Source organism: Cnephaeus nilssonii (genome assembly GCF_951640355.1).
Source record: "Cnephaeus nilssonii genome assembly, chromosome: 8".
In the NCBI taxonomy this organism is placed as follows: domain Eukaryota; kingdom Metazoa; phylum Chordata; class Mammalia; order Chiroptera; family Vespertilionidae; genus Cnephaeus; species Cnephaeus nilssonii.
Genome location: NC_137079.1, coordinates 8,529,616 through 8,551,062, shown reverse-complemented (window position 1 = coordinate 8,551,062; position 21,447 = coordinate 8,529,616). Strand labels below are relative to the sequence as shown.

Below are 21,447 nucleotides of genomic sequence, written 5' to 3'. Positions count from 1 at the left end.
CGGGGTCCTCCCGTTTCCGGTTCCCAAGCCGCGGAGCCCTGAAAATTGGCGCAGGCGCGGGTCGGAGGGAAAGCTCGGCAAACCTTCGGCGTCGGGGCCGTCAGCAGCCGGTTGTAAGACGTGGACTCCAGCTCCGCATTTTGTTGTATGCCAGGCCGCGTTTTCCCTCGCGCTCTAGGACGGGGCGGGGCTCTGGGGACGCTGGTCAATAAGGACGGGGGCGGGGCGTGGTACGTGCGCGTGCGCGTGCGCTCTTCCCGGATTGGCTGCTCGGAGCGGCGCGGGTGTTGGCGGGAGATTCGTGGGCTCCGAGAGCTGGGAGAGCGGCGGTGGCCGGGATGGCCTCTGCAGGGCGGGTGCGGACCCGGCGAGGCGCGGGGTAAGTGCTGCGGCCCCGGGAGCGCAGGCCCGAGGCCGGTGTTATCTTCTCGTCCTCCCGCGGTTTGTGCCTCTGGCAGCTCTGCTGTTAGCGAGGCGCCCTGGCTCTACCATTGCTTAGTTATTCCGTGTGACTCAGGGCCTCGGTTTTCCCGTCTGTAAAATGGGAATAATAACCCCCACCCCATAGGATTAGCCGTGAGCCTTAAATGGGGTTACGGTTTAAAACTGCCGGGCGCGCAGGCTAGAATGGTAGCTAGTGTTAGCATTACTCTGTGTGGGTGAGTGTAAAGTAGACGCAAAACACTTGGAAACAAACTATCCAACACATACGGAGTGCCTGCTCCTTGCCAGGCATTTCGTTCTTGCGGCGTGTGCTCTGGCTAGTAGTCAGTCTTCTTTTCAAAGCCCTTGCTGCTGTTGTTTTGTAACACAAACCACAGATCTTAAAGCTGAACCACATCCGGGCGTGGTTGGGCTTGGGGGGACGACAAAGCTGCCGCTTTTTATATAACATTTTTATTTATGTGTTATATATACTATTTTATTTATGTACTTATTTGTAAACATTTTTCCCTTTGAGACTCACAGAATCTGTTCATCCCTCCTCCCAAAATGCACTGGTGTGCATACAGCAGAACTTTTACATATAGTATCACAGGGGTTTCCATTTTTTGGAAATCTCGGCTCTCCCCACACCCCCTTGCCAAAGGTAAGAAAGAAACGACCATTTTGGGGAGCACAGTTAAGGCAAGAGACAGTGGGAAGAGTTTAGGTTAAGAAGCTATGCATCTGGCTTCTCCTCCTGTTTCTGTTACTTGACTGTGACCATGGTAAGTCACTTAACTCACCTGCACCCCCACATCGTTAAATATCATGAAGTGGAACCCTGTTCTGTCTCCTTTGGGTCTGAAAACCAGAGAAAGCAGCGGTTCTCCAAGTGGGGTTCCTTACCCAGCAGCGTGGGCAGCACCGGGAACTTGTTAGAGATGCAAATCGCAGACCCCATTCCAGACTTCGGGAATCAGACACTGCGGGCGGGGCCCTGCCCTCCGGTTTAACTAGCCCTCCAGGTGAGTCTGATGCTGGGCGTTTGAGAACCACTGCTTTCATCAGTCTTCCAACTTCTTGCTTACTTCGACTAACAGGAACATCACAATCAGTACGCACACGTGCTCATATGTAACCAAAGGTGTAGGAACACACTGTGTCCAGTGCAGCCTTTTATTCTCTTGTATGTCCTTTTTCAAAATGCTGGTGCGATGGGGGCCCTGCTTTCTAAAACAGTTTTGTCATCACCTGAACTTCATTGGGTGCACGCTGTTAATGCAAGGAATGAGAAATGGAATTTGGAAAGAAAATGTTTGGAAAGGGTTGCAAGTTATGGTGTTTTCCCAGTTATTTTAAAACTATTCTCTAACTTTGGTGTGTGTGTTTTGCTGTTTAATAGTGCGAGATATTCCAAGAACACTGTAGGAAGAACACGTTCCACGGGAGGTGTAAGTTGCCTTTTCCTATTTTCATGCGATTTTCCTCTTATCGGACAGTACAGATAACTGACATTTGGTGGGCGCCTCAGAGCCACGGAGAGGCACTGGGTGAGCTCCGTGATCCGTGGTAGTGACAGTGTTTCCCTCTTCCTGCCGCTTTCAGTGTAATGGAGACAATCCTTAACGCTTTGGATCTTTTCCCCGACCTAGCTTGGTTTTATTTTCATTTGGATAACTGGCGCTGTTTAAAAGTATACAGCTTTCTGTAGTATGTTGCTGTTTTCCTTTGTGGCCATTTCTCTCTGTATTATAGTTTTAAACAACTGTGTATGGTTTCACAGTGTTCCACTTAGTCTACATTATTGCTTTACTTTAAGGTAGGGTCTTAGTTAACTGTGATAAAGGCAGGGACATTGCTTTAACACCCTTGTTAGCCAATTTCAAACTACTTTCCAGGGTTGTCCGTTTGGCATTGGCAATGCACGTTAAGACATAGGAACGGAGGGGGGAGGGGTGGTGGGTGCCTGCTTTCAGGGTGCCGGTCAGGGAGTCCTCTCTGCTCTCTGTCCCGCCCTGGCTGCCTGTCTGTCTGGTGTGGTCTCCTGCCTGCTGCCCTAAGGCCCCCACAGAGGGATGCTCCTGCAGGGGTGCCTCAGCTCTCCACTCCCAGCAGCCCTAGGGTGCTTGTTCTTCGCATGGATTGCTCTCTGCTCTCTGCCCTGAAGTCCAGTGTGCGGGTGGATTTCTCTGAGCTCTGCCACCCTGCTCCCAGCCCCCTTAGCTGAAGTCCCGAGTGCCTGGATTGGTTTCTTCAGCTCCCCAACCTCCCCTCCCGTGGAAGGCAGCTGTGCGCTGGGCCCCTTAGCCTCAGGAGGGTGGAGGATCTGCCTCTTCTTGGCATTCCATCCCAAACACCCCTTGAATAATTTGCGGGGGGCGGGGGGGGGGGGGCGGGTCTGTCAGTGATCAAGTTTTTGTTTTGTCAGCTTTACTCCATCTTGTTTATATCTTCCAGAATTTACTCGTTTTCCAGAGCTACTATGGAAGTTTTTCTCATTTTCTCTGTTTGATCTTTCGTGAGGATTTTGGGTAGCAAACTTCATGGGCTTATTAGTATATTGAATTGCAAACCCTGGATTCTGCTTCAATCAGGAGTCCTCAGAACTGTGGATGGCCCTTCAGACCTGTGGGGTGTTCTGGGTCGAGGCCGTCACTTTCTGTAGATCAGGAGTTGGCAAACCATGGACCGTGGGCCCCTGCTTTTGTCTAGTGCTGCAAGCTAAGGCTGGTTTTCACACTTTTAAATGGTTGAAATAAAGGAGGAAATAGCCCATGACATGTGAAAATGGTATGAATTCAGATTTCAGTGTCCATAGTGAAGTTTATGGCAGCACGGCCACGCTTACTCTCCCTGCGCTGCCCCGAGCTCTCACACGCTAATGCCGCACGGAGTCACCGTCACAGGGCGCTGCGGCCTGCCGAGCCTGATGTCACTACTTTCTGGTCTTTCATGGGAAAGTGTGCCGGCTCCTGTCTTAGATGGTCAGAGGAGTCTGTGTGTCTCCCTCCTCCACCCCCCAACCCCCTCCCAGAGCGTGAAGAATTGCTTCTTTAGGCCGCAGCGATAGCAGGGGTATCCTTGCTAATAAGTCGATCAGTTTTGTGCTGTTCTTGTTCGTAAAGCCAATTCAGTGACTGACTTCATTCCCTTTTAGAAAGCCGGCCAGCCCCACAAGCCCACTGACGTGTATGATTTTTCTGAGAATTCTGGAATCTCGAGCATGGGCAGGATGAGTGACAATGAGAAAGATGAAGAACCTTATGAATCCTTTGGTTAGTATTCCAAACCTTTATCCTAAAAACTTTAAAGTAGTTGAAGCAATAGCATTCAGGCTGGTTAGTAATAAAAAGATAGAAATATCTTCAAATATAAAACTCAGTTGTCTGCATATGAATATAATGTTCTGGGCAGTCTTGGTGATTTGAATGAATTTTTCTCACATCTGAGTACATTGGAACTAAGAACTCCATTAGACATTATCAAAGTAGAACTCCTCTAGCAGCATCTGTTCAGCCAGTCATATCAGGCAGCCTCGTATAGTGTCTGTAAGGGGCTTGGGTTTAGGGAGAAGAGGGGGGTACTTTCCCCTTTTCTTAAACACAGCGAGGCAGAGGATGCTGCAGAGAGCCAGGGAGAGCGTCCCTGTCCTGGTGGGAGAAGCGGGCTGGTGCCTGGCTGCCCAGCGGTGTATCCGGAGGGACAGTTCTGTCCGCATCACTGCCCACTCCAGAGGCCGGAAATGGCACAGAGAGTGGGGTTATCGCCCTACCCCAGTGGTCTGCAAACTCATTAATCAACAGAGCCAAATATCAACAGCACAACGATTGAAATTTCTTTTGAGAGCCAAATTTTTTAAACTTAAACTTCTTCTAACGCCACTTCTTCAAAATAGACTCGGTATTTTGTGGAAGAGCCACACTCAAGGGGCCAAAGAGCCGCATGTGGCTCGCAAGCCGCAGTTTGCCGACCACGGCCCTAATCGTTTTGGCTCAGTGGATAGAGCGTTGGCCTATGGACTGAAGGGTTCTGGGTTCGATTCCGGTCGAGAGCATGTACCTTGGTTGCAGGCACATCCCCAGTAGGGAGTGTGCAGGAGCAGCTGATCGGTGTTTCTCTCTCATCGATGTTTCTAACTCTCTATCCCTCTCCCTTCCTCTCTGTAAAAAACCAATAAAATATATTTTAAAAAAGAAAAAGAAAAGAAAGTGGGGTTATCTTTTCATTGTTGAGTTCTAAGAGACCAGTTTGTATGACTGTAGGGAGATTCAGGATTGATCTATTTCTCTTTTTTTCCTTGTTATCCCCAGCAGTAAATCTCTTTGCCTAGAGGAGGCCAATACAAAGTATATTGCTGACTTTAAAATGGTGCCGTTGATGATAAGTTCATTATTTAAGCAGCTGTTTGAAAAGATGTGCAAATTTGCACTGTCATGCTAAAATTTGAGCATGAAGAAATGGTTGTTTGGCTCTCGTCGGCATCGTTCTGCCGCCATTCAGCTCCACCACCACGGCCACCAGCTTCCTTCCCCGAGTCCACCTGCCCTGAGCCCCACCCTGCCAGCTCTCCTGTGAGCCCTCTCCTGAGCACAGCATCTCCGTCTGTGCCTTTCCACCACGGCCACTCGGTCTCCTCTTACATCTTGTTCCTTATTCGGGTTAACTTTTTATGTCAGCTCAAGGCTCTAGCGATGCGGAGAGAGGAGGGGAGGGAGGGAGGGAGGGAGGACTGGAGTCCCTCCTGAAGGGCCATCAGTCACGAATACTGAGTGCCCACCCTGAGCACTCAGTATTGATAGTGCAGTGAGCGTGGTTCCATCAGGGGAGGAGAGAGAATGTCCGGCTTCCTGTTTATAATTATCCTTCCTCTCACTGAGGCATTTTCATGCAAGAACAGTGATACAGGCGATCATTGATAAACTAGAGGCCTGGTGCACGAAATTCATGCATGGGGGAAGGGGGGTGTCCCTCAGCCCAGCCTGAACCCTCTCCAATCTGGGACCCCTTGAGGGATGTCTGCCTGCCAGCCTCATTACCCCTAACCACTCCCCTGCCAGCCTGATTGATGCCTAACTGCTCCCCTACCAGCCTGATTGCCCCTAACTGCCCTCCCTTGCAGGCCTGGTCACCCCTAACCGCCCTCCCCTGCAGGCCTGGGTCCCCCCCAACTGCCCTTCCCTGCAGGCCCGGTCACCCCCAACTTCTGCCGGCCTGGTCACAACTAACTGCCCTCCCCTGCAGGCCTGGTCCCCCACAACTGCTCTCCCCTGCAGGCCTGATTCCTCCCCCACTGCCCTCCCCTGCTGGCCTGATCGCCCACAACTGCCCTCCCTTGCAGGCCTGGTCCCTCCCAACTGTCCTCCCCTGCTGGCCATCTTGTGGTGGCCATCTTGTATCCACATGGGGGCAGCCATCTTGTGTGTTGGAGTGACAGTCAATTTGCATATTACTCTTTTATTAGATAGGATAGAGGCCTGATGCACGGGTTGGGGCTGGCTGGTTTGCCCTGAAGGGTGTTCCAGATCAGGGTGGGGGTTTCCTTGGGGCATGGGGCGGCCTGAGCAAGGGGCCTGTGGTGGTTTGCAGGCCGGCCCCAACCCCCCAGCGACCCAAGTGGAGGCCCTGGTATCTGGGATTTATTTATCTTCTATAATTGAAACTTTGTAGCCTTGAGTGGAGGCCAGGGCAGGCCAGGGCTGTGGGAAGCTTGGCTTCCTCCATCGCCGGGGGCAACTCTAGCCTCCTGCTCTCTCCAGCTCCATGACTGCTGCCATTTTTGTTGGGATTTATTTATCTTCTATAATTGAAACTTTGTAGCCTTGAGCGGAGGTCAGGGCCGGCCAGAGTGGGCAGGAAGCTTGGCTTCCTCCATTGCCGGGGAAACCCAAGCCTCCTGCTCACTCCGTAGCTGCAGCCATCTTGGTTGGATTAATTTGCATACTCGTTCCTGATTGGCTGGTGGGCGTGGCTTGTGAGCTTAGCGAAGGTACAGTCAAGTTGCATTTTTTTCTTTTAGTAGTGTAGGTGTAGATGTCCACTGATGGCTAATCTGATGTGTATTTATGAATGAGATGGTTTACATTTTTCATTGTTGAGGTGTGAGATCAAAAACATTTGGGAAGTAGGTGGTGTAATTTATTTTGTTAGCCATTTAAACAAAATTACTTTGTGCTCCATTGTAAAGGAACAACCTTAAACCTGCCCAGGCAGACTTTTAATGTTGCACTTTAATAATCTTTGTAGAGCCTCCTTTGCACAGCACTGCTATCTACACTGATGAAGCTGAGCTCTCCAAGCACTGTGGGTCATTTATCCCTTTAACTCCGCAAGGAAAAGAAGCAAAAAGAAGGTACGCTTATATTCCAGCACTTGTTTACTTTATTCATGGTTAATGGGATTTCTGAGCTCTTTTAGATGGGACCTCCACACACCTCCCCCCCCCCCCCCCCCCGCCCCGAGATTCATCGGTCTGTTCCATGCTTCCATATCTCTGGAGAATTATGTGTTCTTTTATGTTTTTTACTCATTTGACCAATATGAATAGATTTACTATAGTAAACCATCTTTGCATTCTGGGATAACCTATTGGTTTGACCTCCTTGCTGATCTTAAAATATTTTTTTCTTTTTTAATGTTTTTTTTACTTAGTATTTTTTTTCTGTCCTGCATTTTTAAACTTTGTGTCATTTTTTGGGAGGTGTATCTCTGGAAAGAAAATAGCATTGAAGTAATGTTGTTTGGCTTCTTTTTAAAAAAAATTTTTTTTTAAATCTTATTTTCATAAGAACACTTAACATGAGATCTACCCTCTTAACAAATCTGTAAGTGTACAGTGCAGTGGGTTAACTATAGGAACAGTGCTGTTCAGCAGATCTTTAGAACTTAACTGAAACTTCATGCCACTTCACGTCCCCAGCCCCTGGCAACCACATCCCGGTCTTTGAATCTGTGAATGTCCTATTTTGGATCCCTCATATAGGTGACGTCATGCAGTATTTGTCTTTCTGTGGCTGGCTTATTTCCCTTCGGATCATGTCAACTTCAAATGCTCACATAGCACCACCTCAGGCCTTCGCATACACCAGGCCCGGGCCTGACTGCTCTTCCTCTGTGTATCTGTACGCTTGCTCCTGTGCTTCCCTGTAGATTAAAAGTGTCAGCACAGCGGTCTGCTTGGATAAAACTCGTAGAAAATACCGCCTTTCTTCACCAATGCATCTTTGCTGCTCTTTTTCTTATATTATTATCTCTACCCAACCGATATTTTATGTTCGTTTTTAAATTTGTTCATTGTCTGTCTCCCCAATAGGAGTATCTTTTTTAAAAAAGCAGGACGTCTTTCTGTTCACTGCTGTTCTCCGGGTGCCTGGAACGTGATCCTGACACATGATAGGCATTCAGTGAATATTTGGATTCATTCCTTATTCCTAGTGTCGTGGTTAAGGCGACTGGGCCTCAGCCCATTGTGCCGGTTCAAATCCTTATTCTGCCACTGTGAGGTACTTGACCTTGGGTCAGACATTGCCTAAGACAGTGGTTGGCAAACTCATTAGTCAACAGAGTGGCAAACCACGGCTTGCAAGCCGCATGTGGCTCTTGAGCCGCAGTTTGCCGACCACTGGCCTAAGACGTTAACTTCTAGGCTCTTTCATAAGGAAAATGGGATAATAATGCAACCTACCTCACGATTGTTTCAAGATCAGTTTATCCTCTCAGGCTTTTAAAACAGGTTGACATACGATAAAAAGTTTTGCAGTATTATCTCATTTTTTAATTTTTTATGAACATATTGCTTGTGTAAAGAGATTGGATAAGCATACACTGAAATGTTAGCTTTATCCTCATGTGTAAGAAATTGCCTGATCAGCCGAAACTGGTTTGGCTCAGTGGATGGAGCGTCAGCCTGCGGACTGAAAGGTCCCAGGTTCGATTCCTGTCAAGGGCATGTACCTTGGTTGCGGGCACATCCCCAGTAGGGTGTGCAGGAGGCAGCTGATCCGTGTTTCTCTCATCGATGTTTCTAACTCTCTATCCCTTTCCCTTCCTCCTGTAAAAAAATCAATAAAATATATTTTAAAAAGAAGAAGAAGAAATTGCCTGACCAGTGTGGTTCAGTGGTTGAGCATTGACCTAAAAATAAATAAATAAATAAATAAATAAATAAAACAGGTTGGCATATAGTAAACTTTCAAATGGTAGCTTTTTATGTTGGCATTTTTCCAACAAGCATTTATTGAGCACTGACTAAGTACCAGGCTCTGTATTAATAACTCAAAATGGGCATAATCCTGTCTTCATGGAGCTGATGGAGCCGGAGGTACTAACCAAGAGTCACTGGCAAATCACTCGGGAGGGCGTGGCGCTGAGTGGCATTAGGTGGGTGAGCAGTGGGCAGAGGAGCGTGTGCAGGTGGGTCCTGATGGCACTGCCGCCGCCGGCTGTTGACCAGCTGAGGGCGGTCCGAGCAGCACGCTCTGGCTGTGTGGCCATCTCCCTGGTCACATTCCCTAGCATCACCTTCTCTGTCACAGCACATCGGTGAATATGCCAGCTGTTTCACCACCATGCTTTACATTTACTTTTCCTTCCACCTTAAATACCCTTTCCTCTAGTGCTTTGCCTGGAAAAGTATTTTCAAAAGTCAACCCAAGTGTCATAGCTGTGATGTCTTTCCTCATCCCCAACCATCTGTCCTCGTCTTCTCTGGCCATTGCTTGCTACGTCATCACTTAGCATTATCTTTGGTCTTCCTGCCACACAGGGAACCTTTAAAGGAAGACTCTGAATGTTTAAAGTAATTTTATTCTCTGTGCTCTGCTCATTGAGATGGGTGTTAAATGTTTGTTGTGTTGAATGCAAAAAATGAAAGAACTCATTTATCACCCGAAGTGTAGGGTTACTTTTCTAAGGACAAAAGGAGTATCCCACTTATCTCACCCAGTGATGGGCCTGGTGTGCACAGGTTTGCTTTTTGTACTGAGTGCTAGACCTGGGCGTGCTAACTTGGAGGAGGGTGCAGTTCTCAGATGTGACCACAAGGTGCTGCTGTAATGGACACTCAACAGTACTTTCCTACCAAGGGATAAACTGATGTGGCAGGTGGCATCCCACCCATGACAGGTGGGAAATTTCACTAAATGGAGCTTATTTTCTTGTTGGGCAAGCAACTTAAAACATGTGAATGAAAATGAAATGTGTGCAAGATATTGATGGCTTATTCTTTGGTACAGTTCGAACACTTCTGAAATTGAAGAAAGTGAAAACGAGTCTGTAAAAATGAGTGCAAAAAAGGTATGTTGGAGTGTTCTCTTTTCTACCTTAATTTTTAAGATAGTTCATATCCTACTTAGATTGGATGACAATAGAGAAAATGTTCCATAAAATAGTTCATATCCTGTTAAATTAGATGCAGATAAAACAAAGTTCTGTAACAGTGTTTTTCATAGAGGAAGCGTATTTTGTTTTAGAAGGTCCTTTTTAAGTAAGTGAAATGTTTTTATGTCTTCCGTGTTTTCCATGACAGAGGTCTCATCTCCATGTACCTTGTCAGTTTTAACGTTCATGTACTGTGTTTAGGCTGTGATTTACAAAAGCAGACCGATGTGCTGGCAGTGTTCGGAGCTTTCTTTCCTCGAGGTTTTTCCTGTCCTACCCACGATCATGTCATCTCCCTGTCCCGTCCTGAAGTTTAGAAATGGGAAGTGTGGGCTTGATGGTTAGCTGCTGTTAACGATGAGAATGGTAAGCGTTTGTGTTTTCTAAAGCCGTACTGCCGTTTTCTTGACATAGCGAGGAGGAAAACCCGAGCCCGTGAGTGAGGAACCGGAGCGCTGCAGTGAAAGGGCTAAGCCGGCCGAGAAAACAGGTAGCCAACAACCTGAAGCTGCGTCGTCTTCAGAACTTCCGGAGAAATCAGCTGAGCTTGGCACTTCTAAAAAGGTAGGGCCCCCTGGTGCCATCTCCTCTGTGAGAAAGAGACCTGGCAACAGAAAGTCGACTGGTACGAGCGTCTGCCATTTCCTTGGCGAGAAAGAAAAGTTGACTGGAAAATGTTTAGGAGGGTCCTAGCCGGTTTGGCTCAGTGGATAGAGCGTCGGCCCGGGGACTGAAGGGTCCTGGCTGGAATAGATTCCAGTCAGGTGTGTGGGGTGTGTACAGGGAGGCAGCCAATCCATGTGCCTCTCTCACATCTCTGTTTCTCTTTCTCTGTCTCGCCCCCTCCCTACCACCCTCTCCAAAAATCAATGGAAAAATATCCTCAGGTGAGGATTAACAACAAAAAATGTTTAGGAGGAAAATAAAACACTTCTCTCTTTCCTCCAGTTTTTAAAAGAGACTTTTTATGTCTTTTATTATAAGACTATTTTTATTTTAGAGTATTTATAAGGTATGGAAAGGAAGATAAAATATCCTACAATTCTGTCACCCAAATTTGACCTTCAGTTTTTTACTAATTTTCTCTCATTCTAAGTAGGACCATGTTCTCGTCATTCATTGTTTTAATGAGTGCATGCTATTGTACTCATGGGAGGGCCATAGTATAGTTAGTTTCTGTCTAGTGACTGGTTGCATTTTTAAAAATTGTAAGTGCTTTGATGAATTTCTAGCTAAACCTTTGTGTGCGCCCTTGATCATTTAGAAAAAAATTGCTACAAGATTTCTTGGACATATGTGTTCTCTTTTAAGATTTTTGACATGTAATATCTTTTTTATTGATTAATGTATTACATATGTGTCCTTATCCTCCCATAGCTCCCCTCCCCCCCCCCCCCCATTCATGCCCTCATGCCCCTGTTGTCTGTGTCCATTGTTTAGGCTTATATGCATGCATACAAGTCTTTGGTTGATCTCTCCCCCTTACCCCCACCCTCCCCTACCTTCCCTCTGAGGTTTGATGGTCTGATCGATGCTTCTCTGTCTCTGGATCTGTTTTTGTTCATCAGTTTATGTTGTTCATTATATTCCACAAATGAGTGAGATGGTGTGATATTTATCTTTCTCTGACTGCCTTATTTCGCTTAGCATAATGCTCTCCAATTCCATCCATGCTGTTGCAAATGGTAAAAGTTTCTTCTTTTTTATAGCAGTGTAGTATTCCATTGTGTAGATGTACCACAGTTTTTTAATCCACTCATCTGCTGATGGGCACTTAGGCTGTTTCCAAATCTTAGCTATGGTGAATTGTGCTGCTATGAACATAGGGGTGCATATATCCTTTCTGATTGGTGTTTCTGAGAGATGCAAATCAAAACGACAATGTGGTACCATCTCACACCGGTCAGAATGGCTATCATCAACAAATGACAAGTGCTGGCGAAGATGCGGAGAAAAAGGAACCCTCGTGCACTGCTGGTGGGAATGCAGACTGGTGCAGCCACTGTGGAGAACAGGATGGAGTTTCCTCAAAAAATTAAAAATGGAACTCCCATTTGACCCAGTAATCCCACTTCTAGGAATAGATCCCAAGAAACTGGAGACATGTAATATCTTTTGATTAAGCTCTCAATATGCCTTTGCCAGCACCTTGGTTTTGGCCCATTGAAATTGATTTTGGAACTGCTGGAGAATAAGGCACTAAGTTGTGGTAATTTATTATAGCCGCCACAAGAAACTAAAACACCAACCAAGCACTTTTTCCTTTTAGTTATGTGCTTTTTGGTTCAATTTCTGAGTTTCTTGGGATTTTTTTGCCTAGTGTCCAACGCCTAAATAAATTGCCAACCCTATCCCCATTTTATAGTTGTTTATGGCAAGAGCTGTTACTCTATCGTAACCTGGAAACAGCTGATTCCACACGTTCTCTTAAATAATAAAAGTTCAACTTTCTCCAAAGCAACCATTGTTAAATACCAGCTGGAAGGTTGTTTTTTGGGGGTTGGGGGAGACAGTTTAATTTCTTTCAGTGTTTCCTTATATCAATTTAGATAATTTATAGAATTCACTAATATTAACTTAGAAGTAAATAAGAATTATGGCTATAATAATAACTGACAGTGTTTGATAACACTGTCTTAATCCTCTTAAGAAAAAGAAAACGGCATTTGTGAACGTGCTTCCCAGCAATTGTCATGAGCTTGTCTCAAATAAATCTTATACTCATACTCGCCCCCACCAAAAAAAGAAAAAAACTTTTCTTAAGTAAAATTCTTTGCTGTGTTATTTTTGTAGAAAACTCAGAAAAAGAAGGCATTTCGTGGCAAAAGAAAGAAATCAAGAAGCGAAGCTATGGACTCAGGTACAGAAGAGTGGGTTATGTTTGACAGCTACTCAATAATTCCATTTAAAAATCCTTAATTCCTTACAGTAGTTAAAAACATGTGCCTTTGGAGTAACTTTTTCCCCCAGCATCTATCATGAAAATTTTCAACAAATAGCAAAGGTGAAATATTTTACAATATATATTTATATACTCACCACCTAGATTTTTCTATTAAAATTTATTCTTTTTGCTTTGTCAGCTATCCATTAATCCATTTTAATTTTTCATCATATAGATATACTCATTTCAGACATAATTTAGTATGTGATTTTTTTCTATAAGACTTCCTTCATTTAGCATAACTTTTCTCAGACTCATCCATTTATTTTGCATCATTTTTATTCACCCAAAAAGCTTATTGAAAAATGTTTCAGAGGAAAATAAAGTATTTTCTATTTACTTCAGTTTTTTTTAAAGGAAAAGTTATATATATTTGTTATAAAAACAATTATTTTAGAAAATTTATAATATATAAGGAAAATAAAATCATCTATAATTCCATCACCCCAAAATAACTACCATGTTTTTTGTCTGTATTTTTTAATACTTTTATTGAGCTTTTCTCATCTGAAATGGGATGATATTATCATCATATTTCACTATATCCTAAGTATTCTACAATGCCATTTTAGAAGATATTTTGTTCAAGAATGTGCTGTAGTTTTGTTAAAGAGATTGACATCCTATATAATAAAAGCATAATATGCAAATCGGCCGAATGGCTGAACAGCGGAATGACCATCCGGACAACCATCCAGGTGACCATCCAGGACCACATTATGACACCCACTGGCGCCAGTCCAGCCAAGGCGGGTGCGATGTGATTGGTTGGGGGCCCGGCCATCGCCCTGCCGAGGGAGGCCTGGGCCACCGGCTGGCGGGGCGATCAATCAGGGGCTCTACGATCGCCCCAAAGAGGGAGGCCCAGGCCACTGACTGGCAGGCTGTGGCAGGTGGGTGGGGCCTCCCTCTGCGAGGGAAGCCCAGGTCCCGGCAGCTAGGGAAAGGAAGGCCTACTCTTGCACGAATTTCGTGCGTCGAGCCTCTAGTGTATATATAACTACAAGTGTCTAAATCAGTACACTGAGCATCAGTTTGGGATCAAGAAGTGGCCTATTAAGTAGAGTAAAAAAGAAAGTATGGCTAAGAGAGAAGAGCTCTGGACCAGTGGTGCTAGGTGATTAAATAAAGGCACAGCACAGTGATGAACAGGCAGCTGCTTCGGGCTGCTTCATCGGAAATGAAAGTGGGGGAGCCACGGAGACAGCAGTTAGGGTGACGGTATAGACGGGGCTTTGGGACCTGCACGGGGGTAGGAGCAGTGAGTGTGTCTCCTCCATGTGCTGCTGCAGCTGTAGCTAGTGAGCAGTTGGGATGATTTTTGTTGTAGGCTGGCAGAGCCCTGGACTAGAGCCAAATTATTGGTAATCCACATATTACATTGGTTTATCTTAATGTTCTAGGCATGTCTGCCTGTGCACATATTTGGTGTCTAAAAGGAAAGAAAAGCAGTGACATCATGGACTTAGATGTTGTTTTGTCAGCATTTGAGAAAATCCTCCCCGAGTATAAGTAAGTGTTGATGCGATATATGTGCCCAGTTTCCCTTGAAATACCACTTTGGCTTATCCCACAGCTTTTGATATGTAGTATTTTCATTATTTAGTTTTACAGATTTTTACACTTCCATGATCATTTTTCTTTAACCCTGTGTATTATTTAGTAGTATGTTTATATCCAAATATGTGCCTTTTTAATTTATATTTTTGTATTAACCCTCTATTTCAAATATGTTGTCAAATCTCATGGGCTGGTGATACCCATTTTTTTAAATAGGCTTTTTTTTTCTTCCTTTTTTTTTTTTTTTTTTTTTTTTTTTTGTTAAACCTCACCCGAGGATATTTTCCCATTGATCTTTAGAGAGAGTGGAAGGGAGTAGGAGAGACACAGAAACATTGATGTGAAAGAAACACATGGATTGGTTGCCTCCTGCACGCACCCCCCGACCAGACCGGGGAACAAGCATGCAACTGAGGTACATGCCCTTGACCGGAATCGAACCCAGGACCCTTCAGTCTGCCAGCCGATGCTCTATCCACTGAACCAAACTGGCTGTGGCTGTGTCAAGATATTTTCTACTTTCCGTTGGTATTTCTTTGACCCATTAATTGTTCAAGACTGTGTTGTTTAATTTTTATATATTTTTGAATTTTCCAGTTTTCCTTTTGCTAATGATTTCTAGTTTTATTCCATTGTGGCCTGAAAAAAATACTTGGTATAATTTTAATCTTGTTAAACTGGTGGCTTATTTTGCCTCCTCACATGTGGTATGTCATGGGCATGCTCTGTGTGCGCTGCAGAAGAACGTGTATTCTGCTGCTTTGGGGTGGAGTGTTTGTAAAGGGTTCTTAGGTCCTGTCGGGTCAGTGTTCAAGTCCTCTGGCCACTGTGTGGTTACCTGTCATTATTGAAAGTGTTTCTGTGTGGCTGTTCTTGAACTTGCCAGGCATACTGGGACTTTTTAAGTGGTTTTGGGAATGCGCAGAAAGGCTTTGGGGCCTGATATAGCTGCTAAGTTGGTTTCCCTGTGGGGAATGAGGTCTGGGGCTTCCTCTTTCACTGTCTTCTAATGCCCTAGAAATACTTAACACGCATTTCCTGAGAACTTGGATACAAAGATCTGTATGAAAGATGCAGGCCTGCTCTTGTGCACTCGTCGCTTCTGAAGAATTACAAGGACACTTTACAGTGTCCTGTGTACCCAGGCCAGTGGTTGGCAAACTGCGGTTCATGAGCCACATGTGGCTCTTTGGCCCCTTGAGTTTTTAGCAAAGGCCAGCTTAGGAGTACCCTAATTAAGCTAATAACAATGTACCTACCTATATAGTTTAAGTTTAAAAAATTTGGCTCCCAAAAGAAATTTCAGTCGTTGATGTTTGGCTCTGTGGACTAATGAGTTTGCCGACCACTGGCCCAGGCCGAGCAGGAGGCCAGCTGCAGCCTGGCCGTGTCTGCTGCTGACTCAGTCCCTGTGCGTCTGCCACTCGCCATGGGGAAGCCAGGCTGGGAGACTGCGCTCTTCTCTCTTGTCCCAGGGTCCCGAGCCAGTTTCTTTTTCAGGGTCTGCTTTATAGTTTTCGAAGAATGGGACACTGGCTTTGGCTCCTTACTTGTTGGTCAATCCAGACGTGTTACACAAGTATTCCTCCAGCTGTTAGCAGGCGGGAAGGGGGCTGAAGTCTGCTGGCCATTGGACCAGGCGCAGGAAGACTGCAGTCCACATCCCACCTGCAGACATGGCCAGGGTCAGGCTGTGTAGCTGACCACATGCCCGAGGGTTTAGGGGGAAATATTGCCTGTTCTTTTTCTTGTGTTGAGACATTTCCAGTATTTTTTTTAATATATTTTATTGATTTTTTACAGAGAGGAAGGGAGAAGGATAGAGAGTTAGAAACATTGATGAGAGAGAAACATCGATCAGCTGCCTCCTGCACACCTCCTACTGGGGATGTGCCCGCAACCAGGGTACATGCCCTTGACCGGAATCGAACCTGGGACCCTTCAGTCTGCAGGCCGACGCTCTATCCACTGAGCCAAACCGGTTAGGGCCATTTCCAGTATTTTTAAGCCTGAGGAGGACTGATCATGCCATCCTACATATTCAAAATGCTATATGTAAAATTGTGTTGATGTGATAAGCAAATGAAACACACTTTTTCACAATCCTTTTATGATACCTAGTTTGATCCCTTTTTTTAAAAAAATCTGTTACAGACAAAAGATAGAATCTAACATTTGCAAGGAAGCAGTCGGCAAATTTCATTCTAGTATGAAAGAAGAACTCATCAAAATGGTAAGTTCACCAACACATTTTTTGGTCTAAATCTTTTTTACGAGTCCGGAGGCAGCATACAGATACTGTGGAAGGACTGCATTTGCTGGCGGTGTGGGAAAGAACTCATTGGAATTAGCAGTTTCACATGTGTTAAAATAAATGTGATTATATTATAAACTAACAAACATTTAATTGTGGAAAATGTCATGCAGTATTTTGTTTCGTGTAGCTTGCGGAAGTCCAGATGTTGAAAACTCTGAGGAGGAGGAATGCTAAGGTAAATCACTTGTGATTAGAAACTCATGTAGCCGAGTAGAGACTTGACTGGGTTTTATGACCTTCCGTTTGTATAAGATTTTTATCTTTTTAGTCGGGCTTTTATCTGCCGATCTTGTGGTTGAGTACTGTTAGTGCACACTAAGGAAGGGAAGTGGCTATGAAGCCCAAAATGGGTGTTGAGTAATGCGTATTTATCACTTTTGTGGATGTGAAAAAGCAAAGCCTTTAGAGTAAAGAGCTGTCCCACGTCCCAGGTGAGCGGACAGCCTGGGAGAACATGGGCTGAGGGTCAGGAGAGCTCACTTCCTGTGCAGCTTTCCTTCAGAGCACGTGTCAGAAGTTGTAATCACATACTGTTTGTATGTAACGTCTCTTTTCCCGAAAAGTTCCAAGATGGAAAGAATGGGGTCTTGTTTCCCACTGTATTTCCACTGTACCACAGTATGCTTGGTGGCACTCAAATATTTATGGACTTAATTTAATAAAGGACTTTTTGTTACTTAGACGGTTTCAGATATTGAAAAGAAAAGGCAGCGTTTGGTTGAAGTCCAGGATGAACTGCTTTGGTAAGAGACCATCAAAAGCCTGAGAACTGACCTAGAAGGATTGTGACATGTCCATGGGTTAGAAAATCTGCTGCTGGGCTGCCTACATCCCAGGTTTGCCTGGAGCTTGGAAGCTGCAGCATCGGAGACGCTTTTAGCAAAGGAGAATCCGGCACTGATCTCTGCCATCCGATCTCCGCTCTGGGCTGCATAGACTCTAGAACCAAACTGTCTGGGGTTTGAATCCCGGCTCTGCCACTTACGGGCTGTGCAACCTCGGGCAGGTTACCTAACCTCCCGCCCTGTGCCTTCTTTGTAAATAAGGGTAAGACCTACACCTCGCAGAGCTGTGAGAACTGAATGAATGAATAGGCAGGAAGTGCGTGTTCACGGTTAACGTTACTGTCGCAGCATGTACCTTGGTGACACTCATGCAGATCCATTCCCCAGCTGGGAAGTAAGCCACCGAGAGAAAGCAGTTTCCCAAGGCCGCACGTTTTTCATCCAGGCACTGGGGTTCCCCCCCCACCCCCCGCCTTGGTTTTTTTGGACCTTGGACATGGACAAGATTTTGATAGAAAGGGCAAAAAGAAGACTTTCTGTCCATGCTTTTGCCCGTCTATTCCCGCCTGAGGCTTTTCATTCCATAGTTCCCAAGACCCTAAAAGTGAGTTTTAGGCTCTATAGGGCAGCGGTCACCAACCTTTCGGACCTCACGGACCACCAGTGATCCGTGACCACCAGTTGGCGACCGCTGATATAGGGCATATTCTTCTGTGGACTTCATTGCGCATCGTATTTCAGAGTTTTAAATAGAAAATCTAGAATCTTCCACACATTCATAATTTCAGAGCCAAAGATGCCTTAAACTATCCAGTCCACCGCCCGTTTTTTCTAACTTCGGTCATTACACCTACAACTCGGGCTCATACACTAACCTGGTAATTATGTCCTCTCGAACTACTGTACAGTCAGACTGGTGACACGGCCACACACCAGCCTGAACAACTAGACACGGTTACTTTCTTACACGTGTCCAAGAGTGTGGCTGCAACAATAAGGAGGAGCTTCAGAAGGCAGCAGGAGCCTGAGTTGTGTTTTGTGTGTTTTTTTCTCGCTTTAGTTTAGAACCACAGCTGAAACAACTACAAACACAATATGATGAACTTAAGGAGAGAAAATCTTCTCTGAAGAATGCAGCGTATTTCTTATCTAATTTAAAGCAGCTTCATCAAGATTATTCCAATATTCAGGAGAGACAACCACATGTGAAGGAAACGGTAAGCTCAGTGTTGACTTTCCACTGTGCTGCAGAAGCTGGCCTTGCATGCGAGGACTTGAGAAAGAGAAACGAAGATGCAGCATAACAGTCTACTCAGAACAGCATCACTCTAAATCCTTGAAAATGTGTTCGTTCTTTGCTGCTTTAGCTATTAACCCTACCAGACAGCTGTACCGATTTTTCGGTAATTTCCGAATCTGCCGCTATACCGCTGTACCTAATTTTTGGTACTTTGCCTAGTACCTATTTTCTACAATGTCTCCAAGTTCCATCTTATTCTAACCACTTGTTTGCATGTAACTAACATTTTTCTATATCATGTTGATTTTTTCTCTTTAATGCTCAGGAGCCCAGGTACAGGGGACAGTTAGGTTCAGGGCCTCAGGTCTGGTAGGTTTAAGACTAGAGGAATAGAGAAGACTCCTGAAACACCTATTTTATAAAGGTACTAATTCGTGCATGGTTAGGGTCCCTAGTGGCTGCCGGCTGCAGTGCAGGCCAGGACCTACCTTTGTTCCTCGCTGCCCCGCCCCCTGGTGGTCAGCGCATATCATAGAAAGCGATCAAACTCCCGGTTGGTTGAACTCCCGAGGGGACACTTTGCATATTAGGCTTTTATATATTTAGATTTACATTTCGGAGAACCAAATCCCATTCAGGGAAGTAACCTGTTTGTACAAATTTCAAATGAACAACTAGGCTTTATTATAATTGTTATCATCATAAGATCACCCAGACATATTTTAAAGACAGGCCTATGTTTGTAGTATGTTTTTATCTGAAAAACAAGTCATTATCCTATAAAATGGTAGGTGTAATATTAGAAGTTGAAGAATATAGAAAGGAAATAAAGGAGAAAGTGTGATAGTTTTAATAAATTATATAGTTGCTTCTGGATTTTTGCTGCAGACTTTGCTACTGTTATGAGAACCAGTTCATATTAATAGGAATGTTTGTTTCAAAAAGAAAATTTATGTATATGTATATTATATTCATATTGCTAATGATCATATTTTATTCTTCACTTCTAATTTTAAGGTGTGTGTTTTTTAATTCTCATTTGAGGATATAGTCATTGATTTTTAGAGAGAAAGGGAGAGACATCAATCAACTGCTTCCCATATGTGCCCCAACCAGAGATTGAACCTGCAACCTTTTGGGGTATGGAATGACACTCCAAGCAACTGACCCACCCAGCCAGGTCCAATTTTAGGTTTTGACACTGGTCTAAAAGTTAATTCTCCTGAACCTAAGGTTTATTTATAGGTTAGAGATCTGGAAATAGAACATTTTTATATATTTTTTCCTGTGACAGTACCCAACTAGTCTAAAGCTTGTCATTTGTAGTTGGAGATTTAACTACTAAACGTGGAGAAATTGAAATTGAGATAGAATGACTCTACCTTGTTTGAATACACTACTGTTTCTATTGTAGCGCCTGTCCTTTCTGTTTATAGAGTATAGATACTTGGGTATATAGCTTACCTCTTTTCCTAAACTAAAGCTCTAGTACCAAATGTTAGTTCTTCTTCTTCACCCCTCCGCGAGAGCAGGTGCCTCTTGGTAGCTTAGGCTCTCAAATATGTAACTTAATTCCATTACGTGAATGGTATAGTCTGGCAGCTTTTCTGCTCAATTTCCATTTCTCAGAAAATCACATTAAACAACAATCATAATTATAAAATTCTGTAAGGGGAATGTAGTTCCTCTCCCATAGATATAATTTACAACATGAAGTTTGGCTTTAATTATTTTAAAATAGTTGGGTTTTGTTTTCTATTTTATTTTGGGTTTGTATTCTAATTTTTTTAATCATTAAGAAATTTGGATTGGCAACTTTTAATTTCTCCAGGTGATGGCTTGTTTTCCCTCATGAGCTTTCATTTTTATGGGCCTGGTGTGCTCATTCCATCGGTTCTTACAGTGAAAGTAAATCTGCTTACACTTTCTGCTTACAACAGGACAAGATCTAGCGACTTGTTTCCATAATTCAAATGCCACAGTTCTTTGAACAACTGGTCTGGTATGAAGTCAACTCAAGCCTTACAGAACAGTTCCCTTGAAACCTGTTTATCAATATGTCCTAAGAAAATGGGTTAAAACAAAATTAACAATCCTACCTCAAAAGAGGAGGAGGAGGAGTTAATGGCTAGCTCTATTAAAATTGGCATTTGAGCTATGTGGAACAAATAGGGTTATAATATAAAAGTTATTAGTATTTGTTCATCTAAATTATCTTCCTTCAACAGTATGACTCATCCAGCCTTCCAGCGCTGTTATTCAAAGAAAGAACTCTTTTAGGAGCTGAGAGCCACCTGCAAAATATCAACCATCAATTGGAGAAACTCCTTGACCAGAAATGAGACCAGTCTGCTAAAACATGCCTGCCTGGCTAAAGATGAGTCCCACGCTTCTGCTGCCTTCCAAAGCTCCTACTTATTGTTGCAGCCACACTCCTGGACACATGGAAGAAAGTAAACGTGTCTAGTTGTTCAGGCAGGTGTGTGGCTGTGTCGCCAGTTTGTACAGTAGTTCAAGCGGACATAATTAACTTGCCAGGTTAGTGTCCTGAGTGATAAGTTAAAATGTTGACACTAAATCCCAGTAGCCATAAAGACTTTTAACCTATACATGGACAAAATTAACCTGATGTGTATACAGACTAACTGGTTAATCAGTAAGAGATTTCTACTGAGTTTAAGTACACTGAATCTAATTTTCAGTAAAAACCAAGAATTGGAATGCAAAATGATAAAACTAAGTTGATGTAAACAGATTTAACAAGTTACTGTAATTTAATCTGTCTTCAGGCAAATTACAA

At 44.2% G+C, this 21,447-nt stretch overlaps 1 protein-coding gene across 2 annotated transcripts; it reads left to right on the top strand.

The window, feature by feature from the left end:
• CENPU (centromere protein U) lies at positions 1-21,013 on the top strand. Of its 2 annotated transcripts, none has more exons than XM_079778916.1 (13): positions 1-113; positions 1,829-1,877; positions 3,584-3,701; positions 6,670-6,775; positions 9,657-9,717; positions 10,216-10,365; positions 12,595-12,661; positions 14,149-14,257; positions 16,460-16,538; positions 16,750-16,797; positions 17,304-17,365; positions 18,468-18,624; positions 20,876-21,013. In XM_079778916.1, exons 3-13 carry the CDS (start codon positions 3,650-3,652, stop codon positions 20,987-20,989), a joined length of 1,005 nt encoding a protein of 334 aa, XP_079635042.1. In that variant the 5' UTR covers positions 1-113; positions 1,829-1,877; positions 3,584-3,649; the 3' UTR covers positions 20,990-21,013. The 2 variants fall into 2 exon arrangements, with proteins under 2 accessions (XP_079635042.1, XP_079635041.1); XM_079778915.1 differs by lacking the exon at positions 1-113 and adding an exon at positions 286-379.
• Positions 21,014-21,447: the final 434 nt, after the last annotated feature.

Excerpts from the sequence above, each read along its gene's own strand:
- CENPU (XM_079778915.1), top strand. The coding sequence starts at position 339 with ATGGCCTCTGCAGGGCGGGTGCGGACCCGGCGAGGCGCGGG. Across the intron at positions 1,878-3,583 it reads GAACACGTTCCACGGGAGGT|AAAGCCGGCCAGCCCCACAA; the intron begins GTAAGTTGCCTT and ends ATTCCCTTTTAG. Across the intron at positions 18,625-20,875 it reads AACCACATGTGAAGGAAACG|TATGACTCATCCAGCCTTCC; the intron begins GTAAGCTCAGTG and ends TTCCTTCAACAG.